This window comes from Lathamus discolor, chromosome 6 (assembly GCF_037157495.1).
Source record: "Lathamus discolor isolate bLatDis1 chromosome 6, bLatDis1.hap1, whole genome shotgun sequence".
NCBI classification, from domain to species: domain Eukaryota; kingdom Metazoa; phylum Chordata; class Aves; order Psittaciformes; family Psittacidae; genus Lathamus; species Lathamus discolor.
Window position 1 is genome coordinate 20,293,518 of NC_088889.1, and position 26,951 is coordinate 20,320,468.

The 26,951-nt window shown below is 43.2% G+C and overlaps 1 protein-coding gene across 1 annotated transcript in view; it reads right to left on the reverse strand.

Moving 5' to 3' along the window:
• Positions 1 to 1,711: 1,711 nt before the first annotated feature.
• KCNH5 (potassium voltage-gated channel subfamily H member 5) overlaps positions 1,712 to 26,951 on the reverse strand; it is a 153,860-nt gene continuing 128,620 nt past the window's right edge. Inside the window, exon 11 of the mRNA XM_065684377.1 lies at positions 1,712 to 2,659. Within this exon, the coding sequence (XP_065540449.1) occupies positions 1,712 to 2,659 (948 nt within the window). The remainder of the gene's footprint in view (positions 2,660 to 26,951) is intronic.

Genomic DNA, 26,951 nt, shown 5'->3' on the forward strand with positions numbered 1-26,951 from the left:
ATGTGCAGGGGAAGTCTTTCTTTCAAGGTGCCATTGCACTCTGCTGGGCTGGCCTCAAGCTGTACACTTTAACACTTCTGAAGCTGTGATGGCCATTTCTGCTTTACGTCACATGTATCTGGATTCAAAACCAGTGCATAGAGGCAAAAAAACCCCATCACAGTAGGGGCAGACCCAGCCAGAGCCCAAAATGTCAGCTCCAAACAGGAGAAGAAAGAGGATCCAGTGCAAGAGCCTGCCCTGCTGCAGCCCTGTGAAACCAGCAGAGCTGCGTAGAGGACAATGTTCCAGCCTGGGAGGTGGAGATAGGGTCTGAGCATAGTTCAAGACTGGGAGATGCTGATGAGAGCCAGCTAAGAGGACAGACCTAAGGGACTTAGTACGTGTGACAACTGGCTGTGTGGGCACTGCAGGCCTGCTTTTGAAGTGTCCTCCCCCCACCCATGCACTGAAACCTTCCACAAGTCCAAGCAAGAGCAGTGGGCAGCACCCTAGGGAGGACTTCATCTCCCAACACACCCACCACTCCCCCATCCAAATATTCTCACCCCGGTGCCTTGGACTAAAGTGAATTTCATCTTGACCAATTATTTTCTCTTGTCCTCAAGGGCAGTTTGCAGACTGACAAATGTCTTTAGTAAAGAGAGTGGAGGGGGATTAACAGCAGCCTTTCAACTTCAGACTTTCAAACCTGCTTGCGCAGCTGCTGAGGAGCTGAACTACAATTGTTCTGTCCCTTGTTCAGACCTTGTGCAAAATCTTTCTGCAGGGGCAATGGGGGGGGACAGCGGGAGAGCAAGCTCAACCCTACAAAAATGGGACATCCTAATGAAGATACTGACAGAACCCGACACCACTGCCGAGTGCTGCAAAGAGAATCTGCGTAATTTTACTCTAACAGTTCAGTAAAAATGGCATGAGTAAAGGGAGGCTTCCAAGAAAGTTACCTCCAAACACTCAAGGAGTGCAGCTGAGATAGTTTGTGTTAGTTTCATTTTGTTACATAAATCACCATTATTATTTCTTACTTACTTACGATGTTTAAAGAGCAGGCAGATACTTGAAATAAAAGGCTGTGCATGCACAATACCCACACAAATAAATTCCAGTGATCCCCCCAGCACCAGACATGGTGACCTTCCTTGGCCACTGAGCTAAGCCCTCCCTTTTAGGAGGAGTAGGGGAATTTATCACCAACTATACAGTATATTGCAACGGAATGATACAGAAAACAATACTAACTGGAGTCTGAACTAATTGGAGTTCCTCCACATCATGTTAATCTACTGTTTAACTCGGCAGAAAGTACAGTGAGGAAATAAAAGCTCAATTCACCCAGCCTGAGATCAAAACTGTCATGGCAATATTGGCAGGTTAGACCCTGATTCTTTAAATAGTACATTGCCTTTGTTACACAAAAATCATTCTTTTATTACATAATAGAGATTATAAATAAATGTAAAGTGTGCATGCAGTCAACTGCATATTATACAAGCAATATCTATGTTAATAATTGTTTCTTTGGCAGGCCAGAATCCAGCTGGACATGCAATATTTACATATCAAAATCCTTGGTGTGTTCAAGTCATATTGGATGCAAGTGAAAATATATATGTATATATATTTACTGTATACACACACATATATATGTATAAAGGTATATACACACCTCTGCATATATACTGTATACATATATACACATAGGTATATGCTAAAAGTGGATTTCATCTTTTTCTGATTCAGGTGAGGCAGGCCTTGAAACACTAAAAATATCCTGACGGGGTATCTGGAGGGGGTGCTGGGGTGATAAATGAGACGTGGGGGAAGAGATCTGGGGTACGTTCTTTTCAGACAATACTTTTAAAATCTCTGCCACCTGCTTCTCAAGGGCAGCCATCCTACTGCTTAGCAGCTGGATATCTTCTTTGAGTTCATGCTTGACTTCCTGCAATGTGGTTTGTAAGGCCTGCTCGGGAATAGGGTAGAAAGGACACCTAGCATCAGCCTGGATGGGGCTGTGCTCCAAGGGGCTGCGAGTCTCACCAGCTTTATCCAAGCGAAGGTCACTTTTTGTTATTCCACTGTCACAAGAGTCTGTTTTCCTCAGTGGGTTTTTATTTACACCATTCTCTGAGTCAGTGGACTTGGGGTCCTCGGACAGCAACCCCATGGACTCAGCCTTCGTGACATTGTTCCAGTCCTCCTTCTTCTCCTCATGGGTCCCCATTGTGTTCTTCAGTCGAAGCCACCCTTTCCCATTCCCATTTTTCATCCGCATGGGACTGTTTACTTTGAGACATTTTTGGTCTCCGTTTCCATTTGGCTTGAGCTCCATCGCATCCCTGTTGTTCTGCTTCACGGCCTCACTGGTTTTCACATAAGCCAGGGATGTCTGGATGGGGGTGATCTGAGACACAGTAACCACATTGGTGCCTGTGATGGAGGCCCCATTCTGCACACTCCGGCTTTCCACCTGAAGTTGATTCCTTTCTGGGTCGATGTGGGTTGAGCCTTGATTACGCATTTCCTTTTGTTGTTTGAATTTCTGGAAGAGTTTCCGCACGGGGTGATCCACAGGGATGCTCAGTGTCACCTCGTTCTTCTGGCGCAGGCGCTCCTCTTCTTCTTTCTTGACATCACTGATCTTCCGGAAGATGATCTATGGGGGATAAATCCATAACAGAGTCAGTACCCAAAGGACATTACATAGGGCAAACATTAGGACATAGGGAAACAGTACTGAGATAAGAGCCATTTCTCCTTCCTTTCTATCTTCAGTTCTTGCAGTGAATTCAAATGAGGCTGATCAAGACATAGTAACCTCAAATATATGCCACTGCATAGATAGGTTACATATGTATACACACATACTTTCTTAAAAGTGTAGACTAAAAGTAGGTTTCACCTTTATTTTTGATGCAGAAGATAGAGCCTTGAAGAACTAAAAATATTCTGACACCTAGAGAAGGAAAGAAACTGAATAAAGAGAAGAAAGCAAACAAGCAAGAACCTAAATAACATGATACCTACCTACCCATTACTCATTCATACCTGCTCCATCACTATCTTTAGTACAGATCAAAAGGAAACAGCAATTCAGTGGAAACTACACAGCTGTAAGTTTAATCAACATACATACCCTTCCAGAGACTGGAAAATTCAAATGTGCTCAATACTTTTTAGCTTTGCTTATAGCTAGTTTTCTAGGAGTGGCTGGAGGGTGCAATCAGGTTCCCCGTGTGCCATGCTGAGTGGCTTCATATGGCAACACAAGCATTTCCTGGAGTGTTTATATGTCTAATATGTGTGTGTGTACTGGAAGCACCATGAAGAAGAAACGTAGCAAGGGCATGTGATTTCGAAACCCAGCAATAACCACTGTTTTGGGACACTATGCCATTTAATACTGCTGTTATTTCACCTTGCAGCATCTCTCAGGCCTCTATAGAAAAAGGAATGTGAGCCTCAAGCTGTAGAAGGATCCAGAGAATAAAACCTTTTCTGATGATTTTATGCACATTACTTACATGATTTTTTGTTTTGTTTTGTTTTTGTTTATCCAGTTTTCTTGAGTGTGGGACAGAGGCAGGATAGGGAAACTCTTGGTCTCTGTGTGAGGAAACTAAAATGAAAAGTAGCACATGCAAATGCAAATATGGTCTGTGTAGGGACAGTGTTGGTAAGAAAGCCCCTGCAATACACAAAACTGTAACTGCCAGCTGTAGGTTCTGAAGTATCCACTTGAATATCCATATTTCAGTATCTATTTACTTCTTATAAAAAGGCCTCTCACACCTGTCCATATTTGCAAAGAAATAATTGCTTTCAAGTCTCAGATCTTCAGAAGTCGGCAAAGGAGTGCCATGATGGCTGCAGCTCCTTCTCTGCATGAATCTGGGATGAGCTGGACTTCAAAGCTTCGTTAGAGAGCTTTCAAATGCAGTAAATATATCCTTGTGTACTGCTTATAGATGCAGCTGCTTATAATAATTTGGAAAGTTAACATGCTTATTAGAAGCCCAGATTAAAAAAAAAAAACAAAACCAATGAGACAAAAACATGGAAGATACTTTCATCTGACTCCTCTGACCTAGATGCAGCATCACATACACTCATTTGAAAGCTCCCCTTCATTAGCACCTACCCTCATGGAGCAATTTTCTCCCTCAGACAAGCCACTGGGGACAGCAAATAAATGCAAGAGAAGTTGCCCTTGATGCAAAATTAAGTAATTGCATTTAATTGAAGCCAAGCTGTCTAAATGGAGATTTGGAAAGTGAGTTGTGTTGTTTGGTCTGTGCCTTTCTTTCCCCGGAGGGCAGTGTGGCACCTCTGGCAGATGATGCAAAACCAAAAGCAATCAGGTACATGGATATGTCCCAAAGCTGTGTCTCAGAGAAGACGGCTGGTTCCTCTGCTGCTCTCCCTGTCCGACTGTGCTGCTCTGCCCCGTGTTGTGCCAGGCCAGAATGACTAGGTCCCTGAAAATGTCTGGGGTGGGAGAAACATCCTTGACCCCATGTTTCCCTGCTCTCTGGTCATGACCCTGTTTCACAGCTTGAGCACCCTCCTCTCCACATCCAGCTTGTGCCTGGCAGGTGGTGGGGAGAAGCAGTTGGTGGTGCTGCAATGCTGGCAGCTGCCTGTAGCCTGGCAGGGACTTGCAGTGCTCCTGTGACCAATGCAGCACAGAATGTGTGGTCGGGAGAGGGACTTTGAGATCTTCTTGTCCTGCCAGCTGTTTATAAAGACCAGACTGACAAAAAAACATACAAAACAAAAACCAACCCCCAAAACCAAAATAGCACCAGTTTTTTATTCCTCCCCAAAAACTTGCACTTCACCAAAAACTACCCCTACCTCCCTTCCCCCCCCCCCCCCCCCCGCCCCCAGCCTATTCCTGTTCTTTCTTTTCTCCCTTGTCTCCTCTCAGTTCAAAACACCTCCAGCCAAAGGTTATCTCTCTGCATGGAATATAATTATCCATCGTGGCTGCTGCTGCCTTCTGTAGAAGAAAAGCCATGCCTTCACTAATTTGACACTGCCTGTGCTTCATACTCCTGAAGAGGGCTCGTCTGGAAGCTTGGAAATCACTGTAGGTTTTTTACCCCAGCACCACTTGGCCAGATGTGACTCAGATGAGCAAAGCCTAGTGGCACAGGGGTCTGAACTCAAGCGCTGCCATGCCTCAGCATGGTGCAAATGCTCTGGGGGAGGCTGAACATGCCCCTGCTGCAGGGACAGGCAGTCGAAATGACGAACGGCATCAGATCTACAGTGCAAATCTGCTCCCATGAGTGAGACCAAGGCCACAAGAACCTCTCAGTCACAGGCTTTCTCCCCTCTTCATACCCATGCAGTGGAGAAGACACACTCCCGAAGTCCTCCTGTCACCTCCACAGGAGAAGATATTCCTTCAGTCTCTTGTAGGATGCAGGCAGGAGCCTGGCAGAGCTCTTCAATCTATCCTTTCCTTGTTCTCTGCTTGAGTTAGAAGGTGCTACATCCTGGATTGACTGTGGGCAGCTCCCTTGAAGAAGCAAGCTTGCTACACCCAGAATTGGCATGGAAGATGCCCAGGGACTCAGAAATCCAGGGTTTAGCTGGGTGTCAAGAATTCAGGACTGATCTACACTGGTAGAGCTGTATTTCCAAGGGAGCAATTGTGGGCTGATGCACAGGCCTGTGCCTACACTCCCCTTGGCTTTCTCATGTAACATGAATGTGTTCACAGCTGTATATATCTTGGTTTTCAGTCTGAAATACGGACCCTGGTATCCCAGTTGACACTGTGAGATTATGGCACTTTGGAGACTGAGGTCTTTGTCCTCATTCACCCACTGAACTACTCTGTCACCACGAAGAAACCATTTCACCCCTGTGTCAACCCATGGAGATTGTCCCCTCTTCAGGACACCTACCTCAACCAAGGAAATATAGATAAAGAACTGGGGAAAAAAAAAGAAAAAGAAAAAAAAAATATGTGAATTGTAGCAGTAATAGTTGTTTTTCACTACCAAATTTTCCTTATTAGGATTTTTTTCATCTAGTTGGATTTAATCCACTTCCACAGTGGTTTAACCTAAACCAGAATAGGATTAAATGTGTTTACATGGAGACTTAATTCTATTAATCTCTAATAACTATTACTGGCTATTTTTTCTTTATAAATAAGAACAGAAATACACCTCATGCAATCTAACATTCCTCAGCAAATTAGGAGCAGTTTATTTTGGATGAGCTATTTCAGTTGTCCCTGACCCTTTTCAGAGAGGCTACACATAGGCCTGCCCAAACATATGTCCCAGAAATAGACAAACTCCAAAGGAGTTAATCAGAAGAAATTGAACTAACAGGACATCGCAAGGGGTAAAGAGCCATACCCTGGTCTCATGGCAAGTGCTAAACTCACTAATGTGATGGAGATTCTGTGATTTCCTTTACAGATGGGACTGTGAAAGACTACCTCATGTGACACAAATCCTGTCTCATGAGACCAGGTTCCTGTTTTTCTTGCTTTTAACACATTTATTTTGCGAAGGAAGAAGAATGCAGGTGATGTTACTTATTGAGCTGGTGAGGGTTAAGTGGAAGTTAACTCATGGCCAGCCCTGAGAACTGAAGTATTTGGGTTATCTACAAAGCAGGCACACAGGAGACAGCAGCAACTTGAGATTCTCTGTTTGATCTTAACCCCAACCTCTTTTCCCTCCCCTCTGTACCGTGAGGTAACTCGCCACAAGTGTGATCTCAGCCCACCACCACTTCCAAAGAGGGACCTTACCAGAAGTACAGACAATGGGTACATTACTGCTGTAACAGCTTCTGTGAGGTGTCAGCTTGTATAAGTGAAACCAAAGCCAAGTGCAGACGAGGGCAGCAGCAATGAGAGGTCAGGGAGCTACCTAAGGCTGAGACACACAGAAGTTCTCCCATCTCCTACTGAAGTAATCAGCAAAGCTGTGGCCTTTCCAGACACTTTGAAATGCATCCCTTGTCTGTTCTTTTTTATGTATCAGTATGTGAAAATCATCCCTCCCTGACCTTATTCCCTTCACAAAGTTCTTTTAATAAGAGACTCCAAGGAATGCATGTTAATGGATTAAAGAACTGGCAGAAGTCCTGAAGAATAACAGTAAGTTCATAAAAGTGGCAAATATTTGATTAGAGATCATCCTGTCCCATTTCCTAGAACAACCCATGCTGTTAATGGCGTTCAATACACGCCTGTCCCTCACCACAGACATTCACAGAAATGAATAACAAAACGTATACTGAAAGGGCACACAGTTGTCATGGTGATGAATAGAGCAGGTGTGCACTGAGCAAGAGAGAGGGAAAGCCACACAAGGCCATCAACATAAAGATTTTCACGGCAACTAATAAACTCTGGGTGCCCAAGCTGTGGCATCCTACAAATGTGGCTGATGGTCTGAGGGTGATGGAGCCCTGCAGAACTGACCTGTCCTGGCAGAACTAGCCTGGCTCAGCTTATTGGGTGTTTTTGCAGCACCAAAAACTGGAACAGAAAGCAAACACAACATTTTAGTCCCCACAGCTACAGACATCTATGTAGAGCACAAGGAGGGGCCCCATCAAAACGCTGGATTGGGGCCGCAATCAGCAACCAGCAGGTCACACTCACTGCACAGGATAGGCAGATGTGGTGGTGATCACCTCTCAAAAATTTGTTCCAGAGGTAACTATCTTGCCTGTATTAATGTCTTAGTAGAAGCTCCACCTCCCTTCTGGTTACTCTCAATCCAATATGTTTGCCCAGATCCCTGTATTTTTGTTCCCATTTAATACAGGAACATCCTAGAAAGCACCTTAATATATAGGTCCTTTTATATAGGTCTATATAAATGATTCAAGGCAAATCCTTCCCTCAAGCTTAGCTAAAGCTAGCAAATGGAATTCAAAGGTTGTGATGATATAAACAATATCAGACAATTAATGCAATCACATATACCTCATTCTCTTCAGAAACAGTGCTAAAGATCCCCCAACAAATATAACGGAAAATAATAAGGAAATCTTAATGCATGCTCAGGCTGTACAATATAGAGCAAACTTTTGTAAAGACATTTGCAAAAAATACTATTCATTCTCCCCTCTCAGAGTGCATTGTAAAAAAGTAATTGCCGGTTTTCTTATGCTAATGAGGGAGGCGAATTTGTGTCAGACCCAGGATTTAGACACAGGATACCGCAACCCATGCAGTGCTCAGGCAGGTGTGCTATTTTCCTGCGTTCAAGAACAATCTACAAAATACATCCAATTTTGAGAGCATAGACACCCAGAAGAGAGTTCACCTGCGAAGCCTGTGTCTGCATCTAAATTAATCCTCCAGGACACCTGCACAGTCAAGAGAGGTAAAGGCACTTGGAGGGTGTGAGTCATTTCACCTGCAGCTAGACATTAAAACAAGTTAGACAAGCTGATTCCTGAAATGCCTGTTTGTCTCCTCTGTCTACACAGGGAGCTTTGTACATGTTGCTTGGATGCAGACATCCTCCACATGATGGTGGGTAAGAAGCATCCAAACCCCTGATTACAGCAGTGCAAATGTCAGGGTTTGGTGCAGATAGTGTATGAAGCCTTCCTATAAAGCTTTTCTCCGTGTATGTATGTGTGTGTACTACACCCTTCAACTGATGCTATTTTTATCCCCCCCCCAACATGCTGGGGCATTGCCAGATCCCGGCTGGGATGCATTTCCCACCCAGCCTCAGAGACCAGCCAGTCCTTCCAGATAAACACTGTTATTTTAAAAGCTGCAGAGGGAGGACGAATGACAACTGCACAGAAGACCATGCCAGACTGGTGGGTCCAAGTGAGAGCTTTTGCCTGCACAAAGCAATCAGATCAACCACTAATAGGAAAGGCAAAGTCCCTCTGTTCCCACCATGCTTCTGGGGAAAAGCCTCCAGCAGCTGGTGGGGAACTGAGCTGGTCTCCCCATAGCTCCTAGGAAATTGGAGCCCACCTGGGATGGCTTTAGCTGCTCCTCTACAACCACCCTTTTGCACTGCAAATCTCAACCCAATCCCAGATATGGAAGACAGATCCCACTTCGATCTAACCCATCACTGGCACTGTGCATTGCTAAGGACTGTCATCACCAGCAAACCCTTCCTAGGCCATTGCTTTGATGTTCTCAGGTAAATCTAAGGTACTTCATCCCTCAGTACTTGAGGACTAGTCCTCTCTAGGAGCCTTCAGCTGTCAAAACAGGGCATATCTGGGACCCTCTTTTTTGATATTCTGAAAACTAGGCCAGTCAAGCCCAATTTCTCACGTGTAATCCTTGATAAACAGCCTTGATCCAAAGCCGAAGTGTTTTTTAACTCTAGGCAGGTCACAGAAAACCTGATTCACTATTAATACTTGACATTTTTAAATCTTCTTTTTTCAGCTGTATTTTTAATAACTAAGATGTTAACAAATCTTCCTTTTTATTTACACAAATTTTATTTACATGAATGTGCTCATATTTAAAATCATAAACTATTGGAAGACTGGACAGAAATTAATAAATGAAGAAATTGCCTCACACAAGCCTTTCTGTGTGCAATTAAGCAAAACTGAAGCCCTGGCACCTGGGCTTGAAAAGCTGTGAAATGCAGTTCAGTGAAGGGCCATGGGACATCTGTATTTGTCTTTCATCTGAAAGTCCAGCCTGTTAGTATCACGGTGAGCTAGAGAAACCCAAACAACTGGTGTTAATGCAAACCTTCTTTTGGGGTGGATGGATATAAGAAGGTGCTGCCACACACTGTGGATGTACTCACTGTGTCTGGACTTGTTTCCCTGGCTTGAAAACCCGTTTCATTTCAGGTTTATTGCCCTTCCAAACCAGAAAGGGTGATGGCAGCATCCCTCACAAGATGCAATTCCAGCTCTTAAACCCAAGGGAGTGTTTGAAGTAATGCCCCCTCCTAGGTCAGGGCACTGCAAGGAGGTAGGAGCAAACAGCTAGAATGGGAAGACCAAGCCAGCAAGACCAGCAAACACCGGCAAAGGGCCAGCAAGGAGCACTGGTTCTGGCCCAGCTTCTGTTAACAGCTTTTCGGTACAGCTTATGCACAACAGCACCCTCCGATCACAGTGTCCTGCACTGGCAGGAGTCTCTGCAACCGGGAACCATGGTCAGAAACCCTCTACCCAATGACAGTGACAAGAAACCTGGCAGAAATAGAAAGGAGCTGAAAGCACAAAGAAGACCAAAGCCAAGGTGCCTCTTTCCAAATGCAAACTGCATTTAGGCTGCTTCACCTAATATACTCTTGTAAATCTCCACATCCTCTTAGCTCACTTTATTAATCTGAACTAAGAATGCACAATTGATGACCTCAAACAATGTCTTTATTGTTCTTCTGCTCTGTACACTCCTCAGATAGAGTTCCTTTGATGTGAAATTCAGCCTCAAAAACAAATTGTTCTAACAACTGCTTTAATTGCTCTCCAGTAAATTCTCTTTAATCCTCCTGTCCCAGGAACCGTTTTGTGTTAAACCATTGCTCCATCTGTGTGTGAGAAAGGAATCGCTGTCCTTGGCTGCGCAGTGAAAATGACTGACTGCTGAGCAATTAGTTCATCTCTGGGATAGGAATGTTTCACTAAACAGTCTTTCATGCTGGATTTTGGAGGAAAAGAAGATTTTTGTAGGTTAGTCTGCTGACTGCTTGAAAGAAACAGTAAATAACAACCTTACTGCAAATTTCCATTGATCCTGACTTCACAGACACAGTAGCACGCGAAAGCAAAAGCTTGCTACCAAGCACATTTTAATTTTGCTTTGGAGAAACTGTATTCATGTAGTTTCCTCCTAAGCAATTACAGAAGAGACTTGTAAGCGATGTGAAGATTTCCAATCCAAGTAACAAAGTCATTTCAAGGAAAGGAGAATAAAGTTCATGATGTTGAAAAAGCCCTTTTAAGGGAGATTTAATGGCATTTTATTTGCAAGAAAGGAGTTAATCCTTTCATCATTACTTAATACAGATCTGTGTTCCCCAAATTGCCCATCTAAAGAAAAAGGGGAGCATGTAGGGAGGGAAAGACCCTTCAGAAGAACCCAACAACAATCAATAACTGATTTCACAGAGCCCAGAACTTCCATCACCTTGTTATGCTTGCTCTGTGTTTTAGAAATTGGTTACTGTAGGTCAAATTTTAATCTGGTTCCATTTTGTGTTTGCAATCAATTTGCACAGCACTCGACTACTTTTGCAGGGAGACATCTGTGCATGCTGACAGTCAATTAGGCTGATCTGCATTTGCGAACAAGCACGCATATAAAGAAGAGAGTGGTTGAAAGTTTGCCCCATCTACTTCATACTTGGTATGGATCTGAAAGCATTCTGGTTTAGTTTAAAACATGTCTGAAGAAGAAAGAGAAGGGAAGCAGGCAGAGATCCAAGTCACATTTATCACATCCCAAGAGCATCACGGCCCAACACAGCACCAGGCTGGGATTCAGGAGGATGAATTCTGCTGGCCTGACCTTTGGCCAAGTGCAAATCACACTGTCTTTATGTCTCCATCTCTCCCTGTGTAAGACAGAATAATAACACTGCCCTAATTTCTCCAATTAATAGGAAATCTCTCTATCATTGTTAACTATTTACAACCAAGGGACTAGGATCCATGGCTGATAGCAGAGAGAGGTCACTGGTTTGTTCTGTTGCCAGAATCAAGAAAGTTTATTAAAAAAGCAGCCATAAGGAAAATACACATAGGTGTTCTCAGGATTTCAGCTCAAGTTTAAAGGCCTAAGGCACTGCTGCACCTCTAGGGCAATGCACAAGGGATGTAAAATGCTACCCAAAGTCCTTTCCTGATGCTCTAATACATCAGTCAAACATTGATTAACGGTAGCATTGACACCTTCCTTTCAAGAACGGATCAGTCAAACAGCTCAGCTTGAGTGATAGGCACTGATTTCTCAAATGTTGTGATTATATGTTTAAGTAACCATGTGCTGAGCTAAGGAGTCAGGTTTCTCAAAGAAATGCCAAAGCATCTTACTCTATTTGAACAATTGCACACATTTACACCAATCACAAGAGCAGTTTTCAAGAGCAGTTCAGTCTCCTGACTCAGGAGCTCTTCTGTTCTTCCAGTTGCACAGACCTGAGCACCTCCTGCCCATACATTCAGCACTTACAGATGCCTCCTTCTTTTTGTACCTCAAGGGAAAACAATGCATGGATTTTCTGCTGCTGCCAGCTTAGCTGTTAGATGCCTGTTGAGCTCTGTGTTTCTTCTTGGAAAGGGATGCTGAAAGAGGACACTGTGCATCTTTGGAAGTGGGGAGATTTGCCATGATTTTTAAACGAGATTCTGGAATTGAAACTTGTCACTTCTTTTGCTGCTTTGCCCTCATTATTTTCTTTTTATTTTGCTTTAACAAAATAGCAGATGCTTTACTATGTGTCTCACCATGCAGAACGGCCAGATTCAGTATAGTATTTCTCTGATACTATCAAAGACAGCAAAACAGACTTTCCACATACAAAATCATTTAAAACTATAAACCAGAAAGGCTGCTTCATTTATGAATTTAAGGTATTTTTCAACCAGGGTCTATTGCTTGTCGGCCAAGTTTAGGGTCAGTCCATTGCAGAGAAGAGTATTAGTCTGTGTGGCCTCAGGAGGGACTGAAGTGTGACCATGATCCAAAGAGATACAGTCCCTCCCCTGTGGCTTCTGTCATAACTGGGGGCAATGAAACCTAGCTTTAGGGTTGATGGAAACAAAATCCTCTTCAGGACCCTAAATCCTACACTGGACTCAATACAAAGACTAAATTGGACCCAGGAGCTGAAATACTTTCTTGAATCAAGACCTTATTTGTTTTCTGTACACAATACAGAGATGACTAAGCAATGGGAAACTGAGCAGAGAGCAATGGGAACTGTTGCAGCCTATTACAGAGTAGTGTCTCATTGGGACCCTTTTTCCCTCCCACTGGTTGTTTATCCACCTTGGGATTTAAACTCACACATTCCTTCACTCCATAACAGCTCTTCCATGTAAACAAGTCTAGTCTGGGTGGGTCATTTGGTAGGTAAGCAAAAGAAAAGGTTCCTCCTGCTTACTGCCTCCTTCTACCAATCTCTCCTTCTTGCAGATGTACTCTTGATGAAGATCATCACGTATTCATCTACCCTTCGCCTTTTCTTCCTTACAGTTGAAGTTATTAGAGGGAGCAAAGGGCCGGCATATTTCTCATACTTATTTGCCTGGCACTAAGGCAGAGAGAAGAGCAGATTTCTAACAAACACTCTCACTGGACTTTCTTGATCTTACAGATGTTTCTTGCTCTGTATAGCACAGAGCTCTTGCAAGAAGGGAAGCTGAGGTACCTACAGAGATCATGGTAGATTTCCAGACCCTGGAAAAGAGAAGCCCTGCAGAGGGCTAAAAACCCAAGCTCAATAGACCCAGGATCTTTCATTGGATAGAATCATAGAATAGTTAGGGTTGGAAAGGACCTTAAGATCATCAAGTTCCAAACCCCCCACCATGGCCAGGGACACTTCCCACTAAATCATGTCACCCAAGGCTCTGTCCAACCTGGCCTTGAACACTGCCAGGGATGGAGCATTCACAGCTTCCCTGAGCAACCCATTCCAGTGCCTCAATGGACCAACACCCCCAAGTCCTTCTCCGCAGGGCTGCTCTGAATCTCTTCTCTGCCCAACCTGTAGCTGTGCCTGGGATTGCTCCAACCCAGGCGCAGGACCTTGCACTTGTCATGGTTAAACTTCATGAGGTTGGCATCTGCCCACCTCACAAGCATGTCAAGGTCCCGCTGGATGGCATCCCTTCCCTCCAGCGTGTCAACCGAACCACACAGCTTGGTGTCATCAGCGAACTTGCTGAGGGTGCACTCAATGCCACTGTCCATGTCACCGACAAAGATATTGAACAAGACCCATCCCAACACTGATCTCTGAGGGGATTTTGGCAGGCACAGAGGTGAGACTGACTGGTCTGTATGTGGAGGAGAATCCTAGCAAAGATGGCCTTCACCTACCTCAACAAAACCACCCCATTTTAGAACTCCACATTGATGTAAATAGCTGGTGACACATACCGAGTGGTACACTGAGACCATGTTGCCACCACCAATCCAGCCAGCACATCAACATGAGGTACCCTAGGGCTCAAGAGTTGAAGGGATCTTCCCATTGCCTCTTACCCCAGCTGTGGGGTGGTGTGCTCTCTGCAATACAATGCCTCTTCAGCAGGACAGTTTCCAACTAGATCATGCAGGCTTGGTCCTTGCAAACCTGTACTTGCCATTGGATCAATATCTGCTATTGGCACTGGCTTAATGAAATGTCAGTAAGCCACAGGGTCAATTGATTCCAGCTTTGCTGTGGTACAGATGAGTTTCAGTCTGTGCATTTTATTACAGATCATTAAAAAAATGAAACTCTTCAAAGAATGCAACCTTCGCTTTGCCCAGTGCAGTATGTGCTATGAGTGACATGCTTTTCAGCATAAATAAAGAAAGTTCAAAGCCTCCAGATGACAGCAGTGCGGTTTAAACTTGGGACAGACTGCAGAAATGATGCATTCTGGGATGGTGAAAAATGCCAAAAGACTTCTCAAGCAGATTTTCAGCCTGACTTAACTCGAAACAGAATCTATCATTCTTCTTTCCCTTTTCTTTATTAGTCTTCCAGGTGGGCAATGAGGAAATCTCTTCAAGAAGACTGAAGGGACTCAAGAAGGACTTCAGGGCCTTGGGGTTTGGGAGCCCAAGCAGTGTTCTTGTCCTTCCTGCCAGTTCACAATCAGTGACAATGGTTACATCAGAAAAATCTCACTAATTAATTCCTGGCTCTGTGGCTGCTCAGAATTTTGGGGCTTTGAGCATGGGTCAGTCTACATGGCACCAGGTCTGCTGGCAGCAGATGGGGTGCTCCTGTCCAAAAGGAGGAAAAGGATTCTAGCCCAAGAGCTAGCAGGGCCTATAGAGAGGGTTTTAAACTAGGTTTAAAAAGGGAAGGGACTTGCTGGAAATGAGTCATAGGATAACATGCTGCTGTTAGAGTACAGATCCACAAGGCAGCTTAAATGCCAATGTCCACAGCATGGGCAACAAACAGGAGAAGTGCACAAACCCATTGTGCAGCAGGAAAATCATGACATAATCACCATCACGGAAATGTAACGGAATGATTCACATGGTTGGAGTGGCAACGAATGGCTACAGGCTCTTCAGAAACGATAGGCAAGGAAAAAGAGGTGGCGGGGTTGTGTTGTATGGGAGTGCATCAACTACCCTGAACTCAATGATGTGAGTAAGAAGGCTGAATGTTTGTGGGTGAAAGTCAGGGGGAAGGCCAACCAAGCAAATATCCTGGTAGGAGTCTGTTCTAGACCATCTAGCCAGGATGAAGTTACAGATAAAGTGTTCTTCAGACAACTGGGAGACGTTTCATAATTACTTGCCCTTGTTCTCACAGGGGACTTCAACCTACCAGATGTCTGCTGAAAGTACAACACAGCAGAGAAGAAACAATCCAGGAGATTCTTGGAGTGTGTGGAAGATAGCTTCCTTACCCAGCTAGTGAGGGAGCTAACTAGGGGAGACGCCTGGCTAGATTTGCTGTTCACAAACAGAGAAGGACTGGTGGATGATGTGATGGTTTGAGCCTGTCTTGGGCAAAGCAACCACGAAATGATTGAATTTTCAATCTTTGAAGAAGTCAGGAAGAAGGTCAGCAAAGTCTTCACCTTAGACTTCTGAAGAGCTGACTTTGGCAAAATTCCTTGGGAGACATTACTGAAGGACAAAGGGGTCCAGGAAGGTTGGACACTCTTCAAGAATGAAATCCTTAAGGCACAGGAGCAGGTGGTCTCTATGTGCTGAAAATCAAACCGAAGGGGAAGAAGACCCTTCTTCAATAGATTGGATATTAGGAAATATTTCTTCACAGAGAAGGTGATCAGGTATTGGAACAGGCTTCCCAGGAAAGTGGTGGAATCACCGTCCTTGGAAGAGTTCAAAAACTGTGTAGATGAGGCCCTCAGTGATGTTTTATTGGTGGTCTTGCAGTTCCGGGGTAATGGTTGGACTTGATGAACTTAAAGGACTTTTACAACCTAGTTGATTCTATGATGCTATGTATTGGAGCAGGTAGGATTCATGTGTCTGCCTCTTTTGACAGATGCTACAACCAGGGCACAGGAAGGTCATATATCACTTGCCCAGGGTCACTGAGCTGCTCAGTGGATGAGCAAGAAGGATGGAACAAAGGTTTCTAGCCCAGAGCCCCCATAATAGGAAAAACTATATTAAAAAATAAGCACAAATATGAAAATAATTATTAAAATAAAATAAAATTATTAATAATGCACTTTATTTTTCACTAATGTGTTGTCTGGGAAATATAGTTCTGGATTTGAAATAGTTGGAAGGGTTCAACTGCAATTGCAGTTAATCCTGAAATTAAATCCAAACCAGGAAAACTTGTCTGTTCAGGTTTGTGTTGAAACGGGAGGGGAGGTGGGCAGCACTATTTCTATTTAGTGAAAATTTTCAGGTGGTCTTGTTTTTATTCCAATAAAAATAAATAAATAAATAAATAAAAAGGTCAAAATCTTCAATTTTGGCTTCTGGCCTGTCCTTCTTGTGACAGATACAGTACTCCTGCATATCCTTAGCACAAAGCCACATAGAATATGGGTACAGAGGATTTGCAGAATTCATGTTTTGCTCTCAGTGCTTTTGCCTCTTATATGTTTCTGCCTGAAGACCAAATGGTCTCAATAAATGCTTAAGAGAGACTCTGCATTTACAAAATAATACATCAGCAAAAGAATTGCAAATTGTTCCCAAATGAACTATTTTCTCATCTCCACTTTAAGTGGAAAATTAAATTAATTGGAATCATTATGTTCTGGGGTGTTTTTTTCCTTACATATTACTATATCACACTATAAAGTGCTTGAAATTTAACCTGAAGTCTTCAGACCTGAATAAATGTTTTGCAGCTGAAAGCTTGTTGATTTTTTTCCAGCTATATCCACTAATCTAACAAAAACCAACACCCCTTGCTATCAGTCTTGCTTCTTACATTGAGGGCATTCTACCTGGCTTGCAGAAACTTTGTTTTTATATGGAATGTGCTATCAGCTACTCTGTTCACTTCATCATTTTCAAGGTTTTGTTAATTTATTGAAAAGCTTTTAAAACAGGAGCTTCAATTAAAACAATGCATTTCCAGTGCCATGCAATGTAGACCGCCGTCAGTTTTGTTTGGAAGTGATGAATCAGAAATGACCAAATAATTCCAAAGGGCAGAACATGTGAACCACAGACACAAATGAAAGGGACAGTGGGCAACCTCTGTACCTCAAAGAGCAAAAACATCAAACCTGGCTGTGTTTTTCTGTATTACAAAATGGAGCAATAAAACATGCTGCACTGTCACTGTCAGACATTCCTCACCTGAACCAGGTCTAATAGTGGAAACTAGTCTGGTGGTGAGAGCCACTAACTCCAAATTCAAGCTAATTCAAAAACATGATAGTATTCCTGAGTTGAGTAGATTTAGGCTGGTGGCTGGGCAGTCATGTGCTTGTTTCCTATTTGCTTCTAGATCCCAGCCAAGGACCCAACCTTTTAAATGCTTGAGGAACTGAAGGTGAGGGCATGTGTACGCCACACACCACAGACAGGCACAAAGACCCCTGCTGTAGCATAGTGGTGTTCCCCCATGGAAAGGGAGGATTAATTAGGCTCATTTAAGAACTGCTCTGATCTGGCTCTGTTGTTTTCAAGGGCGAAGCTCACACTTTGCCATGGTTCTTTCAGCTGGCCAACCATGCCAAAATGACCTCAGAGTTACTTCTTTTTCTTCTTGACCCATAAATACAATCTATTGCCATATTAGAGAAGACTGAACACACCTGGACCAAATTAAGAGAAGTGCTGCCAGTGCTCACTCCCTTTCTACAGATCATTTGGATGAAAACCAGGCTCAGATGATGGTTGGACATACCCATGTGCTTACCTTCCCCACAGGATGCCCTGAAAATGAAGGCACAGGGATGCTGCAAGGGAGAATGGGCTGGGACAATTCAGCAACCCACATCTTTGCTTCTCAGCTCAGAGACACCAGCCCAAAATTTACTGGTGGTGTGACCTGGCAATTCTTTTAAGTTGAAATTGAGACTGAGAAAAGACTAACAGCTCTGGTAGGTCATTCACAGACTGAAAGACAGGGTCAGCCCACTACATAATAGATGTGAAATAACTCAGTTAAACCATTGGGAAATCCCAATTTAACAGGGAAAGACCAACAGGTCTATTCATTTAACTGTAGAAAGCTCTGTGAAATTACAAGTGTCCCTGGAATTCTTCAAGAGAAACATCTCACCCAGCAAGAGCTAAAATTTTCCCAGTTAAGCATTAGCACTTGACGATGTGTGAGTATGGAGTGCTGGCTGTTGAAATATACTGTAATTGTGTTTAATATGAACACAGACAGTGCTTCAGTGGGGACAAACCCTTTGAAGGGAAAAAAATAAAAAGACCCAAGATATGAGCATGCAAATTTTGAAGAGTATCCAGTCAAGAAAAAATATACTATGAAGAGGATGTGCTACTTTTAAATAAGCATCTCCCTGTAGACAAAAGTGGTAAAGCTACCACTGCGGGTGCTTTAGCTCAAGAGACTGAAGGAATTTCAGTTTTTCAGAGGCATCTTTAACTGTCAGCTCAGTGGGGGCCTTCTATTCATGGCATAATCAAATGAAAAATTTTTAGAGAGCAAAGACTCCATTTCAGTGATGCTGCTGATGTTTCCTTGTACGTGAACCTGCAGCAGTGAAGAGCTCTTTCTTTCTGGGACACAAAGTCAAGGAAAATCATCCACAGCCAGAAGAGCAGGGAAGAGAGCTATCCACTAACTAGTGAACTGCTTACAACAGCATGGAAATACTGCATCGGCCACATGAAACTTCACCACAATGAGGAGTGGGCTGTTCCCTGAAGGTTACTTGTGCAGAAATGAAGTTACTAACGACAGTTCTGTCAGAGACTCTTGCAGGCAAAACCAGCAGGTTGTCTACATGACGAACACCTAGGGAGGATGAAGTTCTCTGACTGTCCCCAATGGGACTATTAGATGTTTCTTTCTAGCCTCAGAGGATACGACTGAGGAACTCAGCAAGTGGTGACTCTGCAGAGCTTTGTATTTATTACTGAATAGTATCAGCAAGAGGAGAGACAGCACAAAAGAGTTAACCAGTGGGGTTATGGGCATGGGATAAACAGATGGTGTGGTGAAGAACCATTTCCTTCCCATTTACATGCTGACTGCATTAAATCAATCCCTGGGCTTTCATGGCAATAAGCCAAGGCTCTGCTGGGAAGTATTTAAGTGATCTGGCTATATCCTAGTTGTGGGTATCATTCTATTGTGTCCAGGCATTTAGTTTATTTTAAGGGGAAAAGTCCTTCAGTTGTTTTCATGTGATTTTTCGTGATCTTGTATCTATCAATACCTGTATCACAGCTATCACCTTTTTTCTAGATGTGGATCTCTGTAAAGCTCATCAGCACTGTTTTATGTTCCTATCCATGTGTGTAGGTACTGACACAGGATGCTCCTTAGGGGCTGAGCCTGCTGTTTTTGCAGCTTTAGCTTATCACATTGCTCCAGACCCAAACAAATTAGTTTGTAATCCTCAGTATTGTATACTTTGGCAAATCTGGCTTCAAAAGTGATCAGAAAAGACCTTATGTAAAAATGGAGGCAGTGTAGTTGATTTGTTCTCTCTTCCTGCCTGGGGCTAGTAAGAAAACCCTGTACCTGCACAAAAAAACAGGTCTTTGCAATCAATAACATTGATGATTCTGTATTTTTCCATTTGTGACTACACTACACCCTGTTTACACAGTGTTTGCGTGCTTTCTACCACTCCCTGTGCACCCACAATCAATAAAAAGCACCAACTGGTACAGGATAAACACTGCTGCAAGCATGCAGACAGGCACCAGGCAGAAGTAGTACAGATCTCTACTTCTGTCTCTGTTAGTTTTCACCTCAGACACTGAGTTTGCTTCCCAGAGGCCCTTTTGACCTCTGAGACTTTGGCTAAAGCATCCTCTCTGTTTCTCCATGGTTTGATTTTTTTTCCGGTGTCTGAAAAAAAGCCAGCTAACCCTAAGCCTCCCACATGAGACAACAGTTCTTCAGTTATCTCCTCACAGGAAAGCCTTGTCCAGGCACTTCTAGGAGGTCAACTCTTCTCAGCTGGGTCCAGTACCCACCTCGGATGCTAGGGGATGCATACAGATGTGCAGCTGTGCCAGATGTTTCACCCACTGGGAAGGGCTCAGGATCCACGGAGCAAGAGCATCTGCCCACTAGAAGGCTAGCAAGATTAAGAAGGCTTTTCGGGATTTTGCAAAGTCAATCTGTGTCCCAGCAGAGCCCTTATCTACCCTATTAGCAGCTATCTGACATGTTGGACTGAATTTGAGCACAGTTGGTCTGGGACAAGTTAGTGATGGACCACAGTGCCTTGGTTCAAACTTTCCGACAAATGTTTTAAGTTATGGCTGATGGTTCATGTGGATCAGTCATGTCTGGTTTATTAATGCATGGCTGCATTGAGCTTGTAAATTATTATTCATGTACTTTTGTAGAACATCTTGAAGGCATTGGCTAGGTCCTTTAATAAATGGAAACAGGGACAATTAATAACACATGAAAAACATCCATGATTCACTTAATCCATTTACATTTCTACTATAGCCTTTTCCAGCAGGAGGGCTAATAGAGCCTGGGAGGATGGGAGTTATTCATAATTGAGCTGCTCTGAACTACCAACAACTGTTCCTTTTAAAAATGGATTTGCCTTAGACACATGATGGACATAGAAGTTCATTACAATGGCAGACAGTCAAGGAAGGCAGAATTGGTGAAAATAGTGAGTCTAAGCACAGAAATCAATTGCTGGGCTGCCAGGATGCGCTGATAAAGTCAGGGACATGGAGAAGGAAAACGGGATGTCTGTGCACTGAGCGGCAAATGATAGGCAAAAATGGAAAAGCAAAGCTAATCTTAATAAAAATGCTACATTCCAGCCGACAAGGAGAAATATCCTGCTTAGAAATCACTGTTCTTTGCTGCTGTCATCTGCTTGTTGCTTAGGTCCCCATTTTCACATTTTTAAGGAGTGCAAAGCGTTTTAGGCTCTCAGAAAGAGCCAAAGCCTGTTCCTGTGGTAACAGGAATGCTATCAATAATAAAAAAGAGAGCACAAGGAATTGTCTCCAAAAGGGTTATGTACTCACAGAGCACAGAGTGTTAAGCCCCTCTGCTCTGGAAGTAGAGTGACTGATGGAAATATTTAGATAGGAAGCACTATAGAAAAAATCTTTTTTACAGATGAGATAGCTTTGTGAAGTAATAATAAAATAATCTAATATTCACCTAACAGTCTTTTAGCTGAGGGACTTTTAGCTGAAAAGATCAAAAGATCACTGGCAGTTTAAATAATGAAGTCAAGAGAATGAGAGACTTTTATAACCGCTTACACTATGCTCCTTTTTTAAACAGTACCTTACACCTGAAAACTATATTATGTTTTTGTTGTCTTTAGGAAGGGAAAGAAACTAAGTGCTGTGAAAACTGAGAAGTAAAAATATGAAGAAATAAACATGAATTAATAATACACATTCTTTCCTAAACACATGGAATAGTTTTGCCTTTATGCAAGTTGCTCAGAAGTGCAATAGGAGAGGACTCGGCTTATTTCAGGTGGTCTCCTGAATCTTCCTGAATTCAGCTCTGGCCACCTCTGGCATATATGTAAATCAGCTACTCTCAAAATTGCTTCTCCAGACTTCCTTTGCATGGGACTTAAACTGAGGCAGCTTGCTAATCACAGCAACTGGCTGACAATTAAAAAAGGCACAGTCAATCAGCCATCATTAAGTTGGAAGTGACAAGCTGGGTTTTATTTTTAAACTAAAACTAGTGGGATTGGTTCAAACTTCCCCACAAAGTTTCTCTTGCACATTTTGGGTGATTTAATACTTTCCTACATGCACTGTTTCTTTGCTGTAGAAAGCAGGCAAAAATAGAATTGAATGTAAGGTAAATCTAGGATTTGCAGGACTGCAATGATTATCACATGATGAACTAGCACATTTGGGTATTATTGCATCTGTGAAGTGTATGCTGCAAAACAGTAGATTGATGGACTTGTACAGAAAAGAAAGACCTTACACGGGGAGCTTTATTTAGCATTTTACGGGCTCATAGTATGTAACTGGTGAGAAGCCTTTTTGTACAGCCAAGGTGAAAACCTGTTCAGAGAGGGTAAGACAAGAACAAAATCAGTGCTCTCTACAGTGCAAAACAGCTGTGAAATTGTTCCTGATCACTTCTGCGTTGGTGAAAATGGATCCCGTTTTGGGCAGAGACAGAAATCTCTCACTTGGGCAAATGCCAAAGCTCTGTCTGCTCCTAGTGAAGCCTACGGGAATCCATTTATATTATTCCAATGAATAGGCAAGAAGTTTTCTTTCTCCAGCCATGGTTTTGGATGCATTGCAACTGGCATTCCATGTCTTGCAGAAATAAGGCTTGGGGAGTGAGAAGTCTGGTGCAGAAACTAATTTTCATACCTACAAGTCATGCTGTGCTGTTTTACTAAAACTTCAGGCATTCAGCTCCAGAAAGCAATGATGGAAGCAATCAGAGCACTTGGAATTAAACATCTGTTTTGCAACATCCCCCCTTTTTTTCTGTGGTTATCATGTTGAAAAGGTTGTAGATCTACATAGTAATTAGGCTCAGCAGCCCGTGCACGAAGAAATCCATTGCTCTGGGCTAATTGTTTGGAGGTGTGTGAGAACACAATAGACCTCTTTCCCCACTTTCTGTGTAAAGCCTATCTGCTAGGATGCTGGTCACCTCAGCATAAGGCACAGTCGTACATAATGGAGGTGGCCCACAAGCAGGGAGCCACTTGCAGAAGCAGCAGCAGCTCCCAAGCACATTAAGGGCATCACAAAATAAATTGGTGACTCTCAGCAGTAGCACAAATGCATTTGTAATACTCCCACAGTTTATTAGGTGCCAGAGGAGTCACACAAAGCTATGGGGAGATCTGCTTTCTTAGGACACCTGCTCAAAAGTGAGCTTGCCGAAGAGCTAAGCCTGGCAATGTAACAGCTAATGAGGGAAGCTCAGAGACAGTGATGGTGATCCACTTGGGTCTGCTGCTGGCTGAGTTGCCAGTGCCCATGTTCATCACAAAATCAAAAACACAGAGGAGGCTGATGATAAAAACCTCAAACTGGCAATCAACACGAAAATGTCAATGTTGCTTCCCACTGCACCATGCACATTCCCTCCCCATTCCTAGCAGCTAGAAGAAATTAAAAGCATCCATTTTAATCAATGAGGGGAGGTGAACACAAAGTGTTTATATTTTAATATTTACAAGATTAAAAATAGTAAACCTTTGATTTTTTAATCATCATTCAAGTTCTGTACAAGCAACACTGCCCAGAATCAATACTAGCAGACAGCCTGCAGAAAGCTGAGTCAGCTAAGGAAAATCTCTTAATTATGAGAACCTTCTAAAGAAGAAAATGGCATCAATTCACAAAAAGCACAATAGCAAATAATAGTTAATCTAGCTCTACACTCTAACATAGCCAGTTTACATTTTTGTTTTCCTATGGATGCTGCCCATCCCTGACATTTCCTGTTTGATGATCTTTCTACATACAAATAAATCACTCAGATGACTGAAGAAGGGATGCTCATGCCTTTCACTGGGATAAATCAGTACAGCGCCTTTTATAACAGCTGTTGAGCCTCTGTGTGAAAAAAGCAGCGCATCAGCACACATGATTTTCTTCTGCAGCCTACCATTGTGTTCAAAGATCCTTTAATGAAAAGTATGCTAAACTGCCCAGCATTTCTCAACAAAAACCAGCAGTATGATAAACAAGATCAAATGTCCTTCTGATTTAGATTTATACAGGGAAGCTTCACATCCAAAACCAACAGTAAGTCTACCCCTGGTTATCAGAACTGTGCTCAGTCCTACTTTTGACAGAGTTGGTATTGCTTTGCCTCTTGCTCCTACAGAAGCCGAGTCAGAATTTCTGAAGAAGGTACTTAATTTAGAAATTATATTCAGAATAGAATAAGGACTTGCTGGTATCCTGAGGGATTAATGTGGCTCTGAAACACTATTAAAGATGATAGTGCACTGGCTAACATCTGCACCACCTGCATTCTAAAGGCAAAATGTATTAATCCAGACTGTGCCATGAATCCATACCACTCCAGACCTCCCAAAGACGCAAGGGGATATACAGTGCCCTGTTTTTCAGTTAAGTATTTAAACACTTACTATGATACCCAAGCCTTTGAGGTGGCAAGGAGAGGAGGGGAGGGGAGACGACATTTCAGTTGGAAGGTACATACAATGATCACCTAGACCAACTGGCTGACCAGTTCAGGGCTGATAAAAAGTTGAAGCATGTTATTAAGGGCATTGTCCAAATGACTCTTAAACACTGACAGGCTTGGGAAGTCAACCACCTCTCTAGGAAGCCTTTCAGTGTTCGACCAGCCTTTTGGTAAAGAAATGCTTCCTAATGTCCAGTCTAAACTTCTGTTGGCACAGCTTTGAACAATTCCCATGTGTGCTATCACTGGATGCCAGGGAGATCAGCATCTCTGTCTCCACTTCCCCCGCTCAGGAAGCTGTAGAGAGCAATGAGGTCACCGCTGCTCCTCCTTTCCTTCAAACTAGAAAACCCCAAAGTCCGTAGCTGCTCCTCATAGAACATTCCACCCAGCCCTTTCACCAGCTTTGTTGCTGTCCTCTGGATGCATTCAAGAGATTTGAGGTTTAACACCATTTCTGCATTCATCCACAAACACGGTCACAGCCAAGCACGCTGTGCTTGTTGAAGGATAGAAATCCACTATGCTCCCTCTGTGCCCCAAGGGGGGAGTTCAGAGCTTCAATTCATCCTGTACCCCTGATTTCCTACAACCTGTATGACCTGGAAGATGCTCAGAAGAGACCACTGTAAGGGAGGTATGAAATGGCAAAAAGGGGAGGCAACGGAGTGAGGCATGCAAGAAAGAGTCAGGCTCACAGCTATGAAACAACCTTGAAAAAGCAAAGCTACTGACAGCTTTTACAGCAATCGCTCTGCTCAGACAGCTGTCCGATGCCGTCTGGAAGAGGCACAGAGAGGTGAAGCTGATGCTGCTGCAGCTTTCTCTGAATTTTTATGCTGCTCTTCTATCTAGCAAAGTCATGCACGGTCCTCCAAGGACTAACTTCTATACTTTGACTGCGTTAAACTCAAATCCCCATGTCCCTGAAGAACAGCAAAGACACAAGGAACTGCTTAGGGGAACAGAGAGGGGAGGGAAGAGCTGCAGAGATAAACTCTAGGCTCAGATCTGTAATCCTCACTCAGAAGGAATTGCATGGTTCTCTCAATGGCAGAAGGTGTAGCATGGACTCTGCTGGGCTGTCAAACCACATAGCTACAACTATACAAGGAATTGCTCCCTTCTCCATACTGATAAATTCCCCAACTATGTGTGGCCCAGACCCATTAGCAATTTCTTCAGAAATTCCTGGGCCCTGACCAGCCAGGTACCACTGCTGACTGGCAGTTTGGACAAGGTCACATTGTCTGAATGTTTGAAGCTGACTCTTCTGTCCTATGCACATTCAACACACAGGTCTAGACACCATCGGATATGGTACTAGATCTAAATCAGTGCAACAGTCCTTTAGGAAATACTGCAATGGAATATTAACATATCTGGAAATAGCTATGAATGCGATGAAGCTGAACAATAAAAGAAAAATGCAAAAAAAATTCTTGAGTGAAAGCTTCTTCAAGCATAATGGAGGCTGCAGAATTTGCTAAGATGTGAACAAAATAAAACCAAATTGATTTTTGAGGGTATAACTTGTTTGTTCTGTAATCACACTAAACTTGCTACTAAACTACAGCTGTAAGACTTCATTTTCTGGGACAACATGCTCATATAAAAGAAGAAAAAAAGACATACAACTAAAGACCAGAGAGGGACAGGAAGGGGCAGGAACACCCTGAAATAAGGTTAAAACAATCTTACCGGTCTCACATATAGGCATAGAAAAAAACTTGGTGAAATTAAAACCAAGGCTAGCCTCTGAGCTCTACAGACAGAGCATGAGGAGATAAATTCCCCTTTATGCCCAAACCAATCTGAACTTACTGCTTGAAAAAGAAAAAAAAAAAAAAGGAGGTTAAAGGTGCATTATATTTTTGTCGGAGTTACACGTAAGGGAGGACTGAGGAGGAAGTGGTGAGACCTCTGGCTTACACAACTGAGAATGGTGTCCTTTGCCACAGCCACAAGATAATTGCCTATTATTGTACTAATTAAGCAAGAGCTGTAAACATCCAAACATTACGTCATGGGCAGCACAGCTGTGGGCTGTGACTAACGTCACTCTGTGTTTGCCCTGGAGAAGTGAAGAGCTGTGTCAGCAGGCCTGGCTGGGGAATCCCTCTGTGTCCCCTTGCTTCAGCTAGGATCAGGAGGCAGCAGGATGTATGAGCCTGCAGATGCTTTGAGACCTTGAAAAGATACAGACAGGGAAAGGAAACATGCCATCTACATTGCCAACAAGAAGTTTAACAAATTAATTTCAATAGGCTTGAGCAAGCCATTGAGTTATAAACAAACTCTGGATTAAGTCATGCCAGAAGCCTGCTGGCCATATGAGCCATAATAGAAATTGATCTGTTGTATCTACCCTTCCAGGGGCTTGACCCTTGTCACTAGCTCAAAGCAGCAGAGGAATAAGCTGCACATGCAAAAGGAAAGTACCAGGAATGAGAGACGGATGAGGACCGAGTATCA